Source organism: Heterocephalus glaber, unplaced genomic scaffold (assembly GCF_053883595.1).
Source record: "Heterocephalus glaber isolate CG9 unplaced genomic scaffold, H.glaber_assembly_v1.0 deba00001606, whole genome shotgun sequence".
Lineage (NCBI taxonomy): Eukaryota > Metazoa > Chordata > Mammalia > Rodentia > Bathyergidae > Heterocephalus > Heterocephalus glaber.
The window spans coordinates 39,514,358-39,528,543 of record NW_028258377.1 but is presented as its reverse complement, the minus strand read 5'-3'; the positions used below and the strand labels follow the sequence as shown (position 1 = coordinate 39,528,543).

The following is a 14,186-nucleotide window of genomic DNA, read 5'->3' as shown; positions in this document are numbered from 1 at the left end:
ACCAGGGAGTCTCATCTCAGAACGAGAGAAAAAGACACCCACAGACACCCCACTTTTTACTGACATGAAAATGCTTCCCAAACTTACACATGCAAATACCATACAATGCCAGAATCCAAATTCAAACACACCATCCACAACTCTACAGAAGACTGACTTGCCAAGTTGAAGAATTCACATTTTGTTAGAAATTTATCTTTGGTTTTGTTTTTAAAGTATGAAGTGTTGAGACCGGTTTGGAGAAAGACAAAAGTAATAATGGTAGAAAGGGCAATTAAAAGGTCATTACACATCCAGGTGTGGTGGTACACGCGTGGAATCTCGGCACTTTGGGAAGCTGAGGGAGAAGGATCACAGATTCAACCCCAGCCTGGGCAGTTTAGTGACTGAGACCCTGTTTCAAAATAAAAAGGTCTGGGGATGTAGCTCAGTGTGAATCCCCAAATGAAAAAAAAAAGTAGCCTGATGGAGAAAACATAAAGCCGTATCTTCTCCTAGACAGCACCTTCTTCCCTACATTATTTAACATAAATTACTGTTTTATTTCTATCAGTGACCGAATAAAAAGCTACTTTTCAAACTCAACTCAAGAAACTTGGATAAGACAAGCACAAAGAATCTACAGGGTAAGAGTAATAAGGTAAAGACTGAAGGGAAGATCTCTGGCCATCTTTTTCAACGGAGTAACCATAAATGACAGCACTAAAAGACACAGTTTCTTTATCAAAAATGTTCTGTCTTAGAAGCCTACTGTGGCTTATGAGCATTGTCCCTAATGCACTAGTTACCCTCCAATCTCCCTTAGGCAGAGACTGAGCCAAATCAGTTGCCAAATTAACAACCTAAGATGACTAGAACAAAAACAAAACAAAACAAGGATTCTAAAAAAACGAACTGGTATACCAAAATAAAAACTAAATTTTAATCTACTCAAAAACCTGGGTTACATAAAAATATGCTACACATTTCCTTAGGCAAATACAAATTAAAACCCCAATGTGACGGCACTTAGTAATAAGACTCAAAAATGGATAGATAAGATGTTAAATGTTATGTTACAAATTTCTCATCACAATAAAAAACATATTTCTTTTTAAAAACAAACTACGAACTGGGCCAGGGATTTAGCTCAGTGGTTCCACCTTCTGCCTCGCAAGTGCAAGGTCCCAAGTTGGATCCCAGTACCAAAAAAAAAAAAAGAAACTAAGAACTGTTGGAGAGACTATTGAGCAACTAACTATAACCTTCATGCAACGTTATCAAGAATTTTAAAAATACAAAATAGAACACTTATTTTATAAAAGTTTGGAAATTTTTTAAAATGTTAAAACATAACACTTAGTATATGACCCAGCAATTCTACTCCTAGACATCCACCTAAAATAAATGAAAAATATTTCTGAATATGTTGTACAGAAATGTTTATGGCAGAATTGTTCGTAACAGTCTAAATCTGGAAATAATTCAAATGTCCTCCAACTGGAGAATGAATAAACTAATTGTGGTACACCCAAACAATGGAATAGTACACAGCAGTAAAGGAATGGATGGAATTACTAATAAATCCAACAATATGGAAAAAAATCTCAAAATCATTCTGGATGAAAATAAGCCAGACACACGATAGTATTACTATATCTTTAAGAAATCCTAGAAAATTCAAAACTGTATGAAAGAAAATAAATCACTTACTGCCTTGGGTGAAGACCGTTGGGAACTAACCGAAAACAAGTAGGACGGGACTTTATGGGAGAATAAAGTGTTCCAAAAATTCACTGGAGCGGTGGGTACACAACTGTATCCATATAACAAAACTCACAGGACTGTGTCCTTAAAACGTATTTTTATTTTATTGTATGTAAATTATAACTCAACACACTCTAAAAAAAGACTTGGGTTGATGAGATTTGCAAGGCACTAGCTGTGTGATACTAACTAGAGTTTTCATTTTCTCGGATGTACCCTTGTAGTACATGTCTTACTTTTATATCAAATGCTTCTATGATGCACTGTAGTTATGGGGCTTCCACTGGGAAGAAGGGATTGCATCCTTATCTATACTGCTACTTTCCCTGACACTCTCATAAGGCGGTTGTGAAACATCAAATGAGATAACTGATGAGAAAGTTCTTTAGTAACTGTAAAGTATTACACAACAATACAGGAGACTTTACACTTAAAAAAAAAAAAGACAACAAATTTTTCATTTAATAGTCACTTTAGGTAACTTAAGACACTTGTAAACTTGGGTACCCCAAGATCAGTCTCTGCTCAGAAACAGGAATCAGCTACCTATTCAAATGTCATCTTTTACATCTATCTCCAGAACCTGCTTCCTACTGTCTTAAGTTACGGGATGCCTCAGTGTAGTCTTATCTAGACTGCACTTCCATTTTTGCAAAGGAAAACCACTAAAGAAATGTTTAAAAAAAGTCAGATGAGTATGGCAAGTCTTACTTCCCAGTGGACCAGAAAACTGTTTTTTACTAATAAGCAACTTTTCCAAAATGCTCAGTCTGTTAAATTTCTTTCCATTTACTATTTCAACTCTGTACATATTTACCAAGTTTCCTGGTATGGCTTGCATTAGTGAGATACGAAGCATTAAAAAAAAATTTAAACCAACGTAGTACAATCATTTCACACTTTTGTCTGTTGCAAAATTTGACAGTCTCATTTTTTCCCTACTAACACTGTATAACTGGGCTCTCTGCTATGCAAGTTTTGAGTGATAGTTGACATTTGACCTGATTATATTTGCAAGTTTCCACACTACAGTAAGTATGCAGGCATTCTGTGAGACACACAGGTTCTCCAGATGCAATTTCACGACAGCATTTTACCTTGAGTCCAAGTTTGTACCAAATTTTACAATTCTAAAAAGTTATTCTACCAGCAACAGGTACTGCAACCAAAATTTAACAAGGCTTGCAATACCTCAAAATATTCTGCTATCATTTTCAATTTTTAAACGGCTCCTCTTCAGTAACAGTTGTAAAGGGAAAGGGTATGTGGCGAATTCTACCGCCAGATTTCACTCGATTTGGTTCTACTTCAGTCTGGACGGCAGTAATCTAACCTCTTAGGTTTCACACTTCTCCTTTGAGAACATTAAGGTCGCTCAATCCGGCAACTAAGTGCACAGCTCCAATTTTTGTTTCCAAGAAACCCGAAAGAATGGCGCTTTGCCCGCTCGCTGCTGCGACCTCCTGGGCGCTCGGAAGGTTGGCCAAACGTGCCACTCTGCCGCCACGCCAGCCGGGCTGGCACGGAGATGCCAGAGGGCGGCTGGTCACGGGGAGGAAGGGAGAGCTCCTCGGCCCTCCGGATCGCGGCTGAGGTCCAGCTAGCCCGCGCCCAGCTCTCCCCGCAGCCAGGAGGGCGTGGGGATCCAGGGCCTCGAGGCCCCGCGCGTGCAGAGGGGCCAAGAGGGCGGCCGCGGCGGGACGTAAACAAACCCACCCGGGAGGGGCAGGGACGGGGGCGACGGCCAGGGGCGCGGGGCTCGCCCCAACCTCGGGCGCCGCGTCGCAGCCCTGCCCACCCCACCGCGGCCGGAGCCGGATCCAGCGCGCCGTCGCCTCACGGCCCGATCCCGAAACGCCCAGCCCGGGAGCACCGAGCCCACAAGGCCGGAGCTCCGCGCCCCCCGCCCCGCAGCGCCCTACCTGAATGCGCAATCCGGGTCTCGGGCGTCTCGGCCGGGCGCGCCCAGCCCGCTCCTCTTGCTGAAAAGCTTCTGGAACAGCGTAGGGGCCATGCTGCCCAGGGCCAGGCCGGGGTCGCTCGGCTAGGAGCTCGCTAGGTCTCCACTCCTACAGTCACCCCGCCACCCCCATGGGCGCCTCAGTCATATGACAGAAATTAGTCACTTCAAACGGCCACGGCGCGTGGGGCGGGGCGCGAGGCGAGGCCCGCGCCCATTGGCTGGCGGTGAGCCGCATCACGTGGCGGCGCGGGGCCGAAGCGAGGCGGGGGCGGGGGGCGGGGCCGACTCCCATAGGTTGGCGGGGGGGCGCCCATCATGCGGCCGCTCACGGGGCGGGGCGTGCGCAGAGGAGCAGGCAGCGGCCTCCCGCCCGCCACTTCTCGCACCTCTGTCGGCGCCTCAGGTGGGCCCCCGCCAGTGGAGGGGAGGCCGAGCCTTGAGCCTGTGGCCGAGGCAGAGCAGTAGGTTTGGGCTCAGAACTGGAGCGCACGGGCGGTGGGAGAGGACTCTGCCGGGACCGCCACCACTGTCGAGGTTCCTGGCCGAGTAGGCTTCAGGCTTGGTCCGCCGGCGTGGAGAACCCTGACCAGGGAGTAGTCTGGGAAGAGCTGGCAGTCAGAAGGGCAGGACAAGTTAGCTTCAGTTTCCTTGGTAACCAACAAAATCACAGACGAAACCAAGGGAGCCAAGAAGCCCACAGAAAACATCTATGTATGAATATTCATAACCCTATGCGAATTCTATGGCATTTTAGGGGCGAAACCCTTAGAACTTGCTAGCATACACATACAGGAATTGTAATAAAGGGAGAAGGCAGGAATCAGAACTTCCCACAAGATTAAAAAAAAATCTACCTTAATGTCTTAAGTGTTTGGAAAGGAGAAACTGTGGAGTGAAACCAAATGACAGGGAAAAAACGCTTTCCAAAAAAAAAAAGATGGCTCATAAATGACCTTACAGTGTTATTAAACCCACATTGCCAAAACGTATCAGGATTTCGATCAAACTAGGCTTACAAATTTTCAGCACTCCATTCACCCAGTCCCTCTCCAGAAAGAATAATTTTGTACAGTAGGATGCAATTCTCAGAGAAATGTGGATGTCAGGAGATAACTAGTATATATTTGGAAGGGCTACATAAAAACGTTTTGAGAATTTCGCAGGCATACAAATCAAATTGTCTTTTAAATGGTTGCCAACTCAGATTTGCTAGGGTTTAAGTTATAAGTGGCCCTGATTTATATAGAAAGGGGAAAGTAATTGGCAGAACTTACATCTCTGATAATTTGTCAGCGGCCAAGGCCAATGTGTTGAGATTCAGCATTACAAGATTTTTAAAAAAGCGCTAAATATGGATTTTTAAGAAATGATGCCGGGGGCGGGGGGGGGGCGGCAGGGATTTAGCTCAGTGGTTTCGCTGCCTGCTGCGCAAGTGCAAGGACCCAAGTTCGATCCCCTGTACCAAAAAAAAAAAATGATGTCGGGGATTTAGCTCAGTGGTTCCGCTGCCTGCCTAGCAAGCGCAAGGTCTCGAGTTCCATCCCCGGTACAAAAAAAAAAAAAAAAAGAAATGAATCTAGCCATTCCACAAATATTCAAGGGCTAGACACTGGGGATTGAAAAGTAAAAAAGGTAAGGTAACTTTCTAGGTGAGAAGACGGTAAATAAGGTGATTCCAGATAGTAACTAGGGTTGTGAAATTGGTAAGAACTAGGTGGTGAAATGGGTGCTAGAGGAAGTCTTCCTGAGAAAGGGCCATTTGAGGTGCTTCCATTGACGTGATTCAGAAGTCCGCAGGGCAATACAGGCTCAAATAGGACTACATCACCTTTACACTTCAGATGGTGTCAACGAAAGAAAGACCTTTAAGAGGGTAAGATGAGTTGTATATTTTTCTTGGAAAATGTTTGAATATGAAATCAAAGTTTTAAAACTTGCACAAAAAATGAATTCAATGGACTTTTATTTTAAATGAAAAATGTACATCCTATCAGCGAATGAGTTAATCTGTTCGGGAAGTTGTGTTTTGTTTTTACACTAGAAAATTAAGTTAGTACCAGTAGAAATACAGAAGCAAAGGCACAAGGACTGGTATCCTCTCATTACTGGTGAGGTGAAGAGGGCTTCCCAGGTTCTCTCAGAAGGAAGTTTCCAAATACAATAACCTTGTGTGTTTTCATCTTGGGAAAAATTACTTCATGAGTAATTACAGATATTAATAGTAAGGGAAAGAATATTACCGCTTGCATGAGAGATACTTTTAGTATTCTCCCATCACATAATAGCTTCATTTCTGTAGTCTCAATCTAACACTTGAACAGTACAAAGAAAACTAAATTTATTTGCTATCATTGATCTCACTTCTCCTTTATTATAGCATAGTACTAAAAATCACAGAATCAGAGAACAATGAAATGATATAACTGTTTTTGTGTTCAGTATCTATTTTATCTATTCCAGTGTTGTTTTTCCTTTTACTTATTACTATCACTTCTCACAGAGAAGCTAAGGTGTCTCATACGCAGCCTCTTTAAGTTTAGGAAATCAACAAGGAGTATACATAAGAAAGACAACAACGGTTTTCTTCTCACTAATGCTGTGTTAAATAAACGCGGAACTGCTGAGTAAGATAAAAGGCCTACACTCTCACTCAGAAAGAGAAAATTGAGTCTCCTTCAAAATGAACAGCCTATCATCTCTGTCCACCTACTTCCAAGATCATCCTCCTAAAAACATGAAAAACAGGCACTCTTCACTGTAACCATTTGCTTTTTGCCTGACACAGGAAAAGGTGGCAATCTTGCTCCTTTAACCACCATGCTAAGTGTATTGTCTCAATTACGCTAAATTATCCTGAAGCAAATTTCATTGCTTAGTCCACTTTTATGGACTCAGGGTACCTCAGTTTTAAAAACTTTTAACCCAATTATTTATTGCTATGTAAGGAAATGTAGTAGTTTAAAGTACCAAAAAAACCATAAACATTGATTTATTCAACAAATATTTCCTAAGTGCCTCCTAGGTCTCCAACTGTTCTAGGCATGGAGAAAAGGGTGTTGAAGAGTCCCTATTCTTAGGAACTTAGTTCTTAGTGAGAAGAGACAAAATAAGCAGCACATCTCCAAGTTGTGATAGGAGTTCAGAAAGAAATCGCTGATAGCAAGCAACTGAAGGAGGCCAAATTTAGGGTGGTCAGTGAAGCCCTCTCCAAAAATAGGGGGTTTGAGCTGAAGTCTAAAGAAGAACCCAACCATGAAAAGAAGTGGTAAAGAACATTCTGGCAGATAGAAAAAGAAAAGTACACAGATTCTGAGGCAGCAAATAGGCAAAAGGAACTGGAGAATACTCTGGGAAGGGGAGATGGCTTAGATCTGGTTAGGAAAAAAAAGGAGTCAGCAATATAAATCACAATCCCTTGTAAGTCACGGGAAGGAAGATTAAGAATAAGAGAAGTTACTAGAAGAGTTTAAAATAGGCAAAAGGTATGATCCAATTTATGACTGTACTCTGGCTGTTCTGTCAAAAAGGAATTACAGAAGAGTAAGAATGGAAGCAGAGAAACCTGACAGATGGTTTACCTGTATTTTAGGCGAGGAAAGCTGATAGTAGCTAACAAGGGTTACTTTGGAGACGTAGCTAACAGAAATTCTAATAGGAGTGAAGAAAATAAAAATCAAGGATGACTCACATTTTTGTCTTGAGCAATTTAAGTGTAAGAAATTGAAGACTAGGAAAAACATGGTTCGAGAAAAAAACTGAGTATATTAAGTTTGGGTAAATTATCTTAGAACTGACTATAAGATACCCACGTGGAAATTTTTTAGTAGAATATATAGGGAAAAGCCAATATTAGAGAAGTTTGGGAGTCATCAGCTCGTAGACTGAATTTAAAATAATGGAATGGGTGACTTGTTCTAGAGAGAATGAATATTTGCAGATGAGAATGAAGGACTAAGACCCAAAGAGAACATTACTTATAGGTCTAGAATAGAAGGACTCAACACAGATGAATGAGAATGAGCAGTGATAAGAAAGGAAGAATAGGTCAACTGTGTAGAGTGTTTCTGAAAAACTACATTGACCATCAGATTGGTCAATAGAGACATCTAGATGAACAATTTCAATGAAGTTATGTGAGTAAAAGCCTGGATGGAGTTGTTTCAAAAAAAGAAAGACCAGAAAGGAAATTTGCTGAGATAGACAACAGAGAGGAAATAGAAGGAAAATTGCTTTTCTTTCTTTTTTCAAAGATGGGAGATATGAGAGAATTGTATACATAACAGAAACAATCTAAAAGGATGATGAAATTAAGTACCTTCTCTGTTCCAGGTGCTGGACTGCAATAACGAACAAGAGAGGTATAGTACCTGCCCTTAAGAAACCAACAAGTCACAAACAAGTTATTGCAGATTTCGGTAAGTTCTTTTAGAAAATCAAAGCTTTACCTTAAGCATAAAATAAATTAGCTTTCCCCCTTGTTGCTTTTGCTACAGTGTGGGCCCATGAACTGTTTCTCCTCTGTGATGCTCCTGTGCCATGTGCCACTGCCTTGGGGCCAGCCAATTATGGACTGGAACCTCTACAAACTATGAGCTATAAACCCTTTCCCCTTTAAAAATAAATAAATAAATAAAATTAGCTTGAAATCCTCACCTAAAATTCTTTTAGAAATGTGCAAAAGAAGGTCTTTTATCTACTGGCACACTTTAATGACAAACATTCTTTCAACAAATATTTCTCAAACGACATGCTTAAGATGTGTCTGTCAGCTCTGCTAGAACCTGGAAATACAATGGAGAACAAGATACCACTTCTGCACTGTGGGAGCTTACAGTCTAGGGTGGAAAAAAACGGGAGTGAATAGGAAATTACAATACTGTGAGATAAATGCTGTGATGTGGGAAACTAGAAAGATCTTGGTTGAATTAAGTCTATCAGGATGACGTACACTGTACATGATACAAAACCCAAACAAAACTAGGATAACCAAAGAATGACATCAATTAGTTCACATAACGGGATCTGAAGTACGTGAATAGTTCAGGCACCGCTTTATCCAGGGAGTATAAGAATGGTATTAAGAATTCAGTTTCTTTTTTAGCCGAAGGCTGGTAGTGCACCCGTGTAATCCCAGAACTCCAGGAGGCTGAGGCAGGAGGATCGCATCTGCAACTTAGTGAGACGCTGTATCAAAATTTAAAAATATAAAAGGCAGGGATATAGCTTAGTACAAAGGCCTGGGGTTCAATCCCCAGTACCAAAAAGAAATTCAGTTTCTTTTTTTTTCCCCTCCTTGGTACTAAGGATTGAACCTAGGGCCTTGTTCATGCTAAGTACATATTCTGCCACAAGGCACAAGTCCAGATCTAAAAATCATTTTCTTTTAGTCCATCTCTAGTTTCTCTGTACAGATTCCATTCCTAGGCAAGGTCTGCAATTGTGCCAGAAACTTAATTCCAAGGGGAAAAAAAGGAAAAATTCTGTCCCAGTATTCCAAGAAAAACTTCTGGTACTGTATTTAATCCATTTTAGGTCTCGGACTCATCCCTAAAACAATCACTGTGCCAGCATTGGGAATGTTGATTGATTTAAGCCACTAAAGTGATGGAAAGATATAGGGGAGGTCATTACTTATGTCTACCACCAGTACCCATGGCAGTTAGACAAAAGCTCAGGGTCACTTGCACAGAGATGATAACTAAAGCTGTAGGCAGATGAGATCACTCAGGGGAAATATGTTGTAGGAGAGAACTCCAGGAAATACACAAACTTTAAAACTGAGCAGAGGAAAAGGAGCTTTTAGAAGAAATGGAAGAGTGCTAGAGACGAGATGAAATCCTGGGGAGTAATGTTTCAGAGAGGTCTTTCTTTATTGGAGGGTTTCAGGAAGGAAGTACTGAACCAGTCTGAAATATCATTAGCCGGGAGACATTAGGCAAGATAAGAAGTGAAAAATACACTTTAGATCAACACCAGGGAGGTTGCTGATAGCTTTGAGGAAACAGTGTCAATGGAGAAGAAAAGCTGGAGAGGGAGAGAGAGAGAGAGAGAGGGAAGTTAGAAAGCATTCTTCATAGAAACATAGATGTAAATGGGTGAAGAATGGTGGGTTAGCTAGAAGGAGGGAGGATTTAAGATGCAAGACAAACATTTTTAAACACAGGTTAGAAACCAATAGTAGAACAAGAGAGGCTGAAGATAACTTTATCTAGAAAGTGGGCCTCACATCCTCTATACTGTTCACATAAACACATATGCTATACACCCAATATGAGATAAAGAGACTATTCATAACTGAGCAAACCATGATGAATTATACCTGAAGTGAAAAAAAAATCCCACTTCAATTAAAAATTTTAAAATGGAAATAACAGTATGATTTTTAAGCATTTAACTGGATTTTAAAAAGTGGAGACCTGAGACTATTTTTATGAGATATAATTTGAAAATATAATTTTAAATATTTAAAGATGAAGTTTAGTTACAGCTAAAATGAAGGTGTTTGGCCAGGGATTTAGCTCAGTGGCACCTTGCCTGCCTTGTAAGCGAAAGGTCCTGAGGTTCAATTCCCGATACCAAAAAAAAAAAAAAATGAGATTTTATGGGCCAGGGATTTAGCTCAGTGGTTCCACCGCCTGCCCAGCAAGCCCAAGGACCCGAGTTTGATCCCTGTTACCAAAACAAATAAAAATAAAAATAAATAAAATAAAATGAAGGGGTCAAGGTGCATTGTAACCTTTTTAGAATCACTTGGAAAATGTAATGGCAACTGTGGAGACCCTCTGCAGAAAGAGATGAACTCCCTCTTTCATACTCTTCCACAGAGGTTCCCTGAAAGACCCCAGGTCTAAGGTTGAGACTACAATCCTCTCGTAGGGTTTGCAACAGGAATCTCAGGAATTTGCACATTTGTCAGCTAACAGGCTTTTTTTTTTTTCTTTTTCTTTTTTTTTCTGGTACGAGGGATTGAACTCAGGACCTTGCCCTTGTGAGGCAGGTGTGGCGCCACTGAGCTACATCCCAGGCTTCTTTTAGTTTCCTTCTTCTTAACCATAACTAAAGTAATGGCTTCTACTCATAAACCTGGAACGCCAATTCCAACTCCTTCCTCCCTCTCACTCTTCCCTGTACTGCAGTCTCTAAAAAACAAAATACTGAACTCAGTTCTGCCTTCAAATCCTAGCTCTATCACTTTCTAAATTATATCACCCCAGCCAAGTATTTACCTCTGGGCTTGCTATATTTTCCTTATCAACAATATGAAACTATCAGATGTTTATTTCTTCTCTCACCAGTCCCAATCCCAAGAGTCAGGTATGAACCTACTACTTGATTAGAAACTATCGAATAATTTATTCTCATTTTCTCCCCTCCCCTTTACATTACAAACTCTTTGAAGGCAGAGAATAGACTACCTGTTTCATGTCTTGTTCCTCTTATTACATTTCTGCTTTTAAAACCACGATTGTTGCTGACTTAGTGGACTACTAATTTAGAATATAGGTCTAAAGTTTGTTTTAGCCTCTACCATTAGTGTTTGCTTCTATATTTCCTCACAACTTTTCTGTATTTCACCTTCAGATGAAATCACAGAATCACAAATAGCCTCGTTAATGGCTTAAGGTCTTGTCAAATCATTTACAAGAATATCTTCATAGGATTCCTTTCTAAAAATAAATACTATATAGGTTACTTAACCTCAAATTAATTCATAACTTTTCTGATTTTCCTTAATATTGAAATAACTTTGAAAATTTGATCCTTATTTACTTTTGTGTGTAATAACAATAGTAAAACAGTTAAAATCTCACCAATAGTTAGGCAACTAACTGTATTCTGCTCACTGACAACAGGATGTTGTTTTTAGGGGGCTGCCATCCGTCCTGCCGCCCCCGGCCCAGAGGTAGGGGCTTCTGAGCCGCCATCCCACTGTTCCTGGTCCAGAGGAAGGGGCTTCCTGGCCACCATCTCTCCTGCTGCTCCCAGCCCAGAGGAAGGGGCTTTGGGGCCACCATCCATCCTGCCGCTCCCAGCCCAGAGGAAGGGGCTTCTGGGCGGCCATCCCTACCGCCGCTCCCGGCCCCTGTCCCACCTCTCCCAGCTCAGAGGAGGTAAGCTGTGTGGGTGCCAACAGCACCCCCTGCGGCCCCCCCCTCAGTTGAAATGAGAAAACATACAAATAAGTCTCAAAACCAGACTTCCAGATCACCTACAGCAACCCCAAAGGGAAATGAGATGGAACACTCTGATGCTCAACCACCTGGACCCACTGAACTGGCAACAAAAGGGGATCTGGAAAAAATGAAATCAGAAATAATTTCTCAGATAACAGGAGAAATTGTGCTCCTAGTGCAAGACATGATTAATAAATCTAGAGAGGAGCTCAGGAACATGATGGAATCCCAACAAAGGAAACAAATGGAATCCATAAAACAGGTGCAAATAGATTTCCAGGACATGAAAAATTCCATTGAAAGTCTACACAGCAGAATGAGCCAATGTGAGGACAAAAATTCAGATATAGAAGATAAGATTGCAATTAATGACCAGGAAAAGGAAAACTGCTTTAAAATTATAAGGGAACATGAGAAATCAATCCAGCAGCTGCTAGATGATGCAAAGAAGAATAACATAAGACTGATTGGAGTCAATGAACAAACAGGAGAGAGTGCAGATGACAAAAAAAAACTCTTCACATAAGTGATGGCAGAAAACTTCCCAAGCAGGGTAAAAGAACTTGACATACAGATAAGTGAGGCATATAGGACTCCAAATAGCCTTGATCAAAAAAAATCTACACATAGGCATATAATTGTTAAGATTCCAGAAACTCAACAGAAGAACAGAGTTCTACAAGCAGTTAGAGAAAAGAAACAAAGCACATACAAAGGAAAGCCCATCAGAATCACAGCAGACTTCTCAACACAAACCATCAAGGCAAGAAGAGCTTGGAGTGACACATTCCAAGCCCTAAAAGAAAACAGCCTCCAACCCAGATTGATGTACCCTGCAAAACTATCTTTCAAAATGGATGGAGAAATAAGATACTTTCATGACAAAGAGCACCTTAGGAACTTCGTGAATACCAAACCACCACTCCAAAAAATTTTACACAATATCCTAGGAACAGACATGGAGGATCACAACCCCAGGAAGCAAAGGAGAATGAACCCATCTGGCATGACAAGAAATTAAATGTAAAGGGGGAGAACCCAACAAAAAGAAAAAGTCATGGCAATGACAAGTCAATATGTTTCAGTTATAACCATCAACGTTAATGGTCTCAATTCACCAATCAAAAGAAAGAGACTGGCAGAATGGGTCAAGAAGCAAAATCCAACAATATACTGCATACAAGAAACACACTTAATTCAAAAGGAAACTCAAAGACTGAAAATTAAAGGGTAGAAAACAATACTCCATGTGACAGGAACCCGAAAAAAGCAGGAGTAGCTATCCTCTTTGCAGATCAACTAGATTTCAAACCAACACTGATTAAGAGAGATGAAGAAGGACACTACATCCTTGTAAAGGGAAGAATCCAAGAGGAAGAGATGACAATCATAAACATCTGTGCACCAAACACTAGTGCGCCCAACTATATAAAGCAAATATTAACGATCATGAAAAGTCATATATCCACTAATACAATTGTAGTGGGGGACCCCAACACCCCACTGTCACAAATAGATCAACTAGACAAAAAATAAGTAATGAAATACTGGAACTCAATTAAACTCTTGAATAAATGAACTTAACAGATGTTTACAGAGTGTTCCACCCCACAAAACCAGAACACACATTCTTCTCAGCTGCACATGGGTCATTCTCCAAAATAGACCACACACTCACACATAGAACATGTTTAAGTAAGTGCAAAGGAATTGAAGTTATCCCCTGTATATTGTGAGACCATAGTGCGATAAAATTGGAGATCCATAGCAAAAGAAATGAAAAATTTCATAAACATGTGGAAATTGAAAAACACACTTCTGAATCACCAATGGGTCACAGAGGAAATTAAAGAAGAAATCAGACAGTTCCTACAATTAAATGACAATGGCAATACAACATATCGGAATCTATGGGACACAATGAAAGCAGTCTTACGAGGGAAATTCATAGCAGTGAATACGCACATTAGGAAAACAGAAAGAGCCCAATTAAACAACCTGATGCTGAACCTCAAGCTTCTAGAAAAAGAAGAGCACGAAAACCCCAAAGCTCATACAAGGGATGAAATTATAAAGATCAGAGCAGAAATCAATGCAATGGAGACTAAGAGAACAATACAAAAAAATCAATGAAACCAAGAGTTGGTTCTTCGAAAGAATCAACAAACTTGACAAACCCGTAGCCAACCTTATCAGAAAAAGGAAAGAAAAGGCCCAAATCCATGCAATTAGGCATGAAAAGGGTGAAATGACAACAGACCCAGCAGAAATCCAGAGGATCTTCAATACCTACTTCCAGAACC

General features: G+C 40.8%; 1 protein-coding gene and 1 long non-coding RNA gene across 3 annotated transcripts in view; one reads left to right on the top strand and one right to left on the bottom strand.

Moving 5' to 3' along the window:
- Positions 1-3,873, bottom strand: part of Fnip1 (folliculin interacting protein 1) — a 119,654-nt gene extending 115,781 nt beyond the window's left edge. For both annotated transcript variants that reach the window (XM_087194569.1, XM_087194570.1), the window contains exon 1: positions 3,669-3,873. In XM_087194569.1, the coding sequence (XP_087050695.1) occupies positions 3,669-3,760 (92 nt within the window). In that variant the 5' untranslated portion in view covers positions 3,761-3,873. The remainder of the gene's footprint in view (positions 1-3,668) is intronic.
- Positions 3,874-4,043: 170 nt separating this feature from the next.
- LOC110345177 (uncharacterized) lies at positions 4,044-12,642 on the top strand. The gene is made up of 3 exons (XR_002388330.2): positions 4,044-5,582; positions 8,039-8,124; positions 11,577-12,642. It is a non-coding gene; the product is annotated as an uncharacterized LOC110345177 (long non-coding RNA).
- The last annotated feature ends 1,544 nt before the right edge of the window (positions 12,643-14,186 follow it).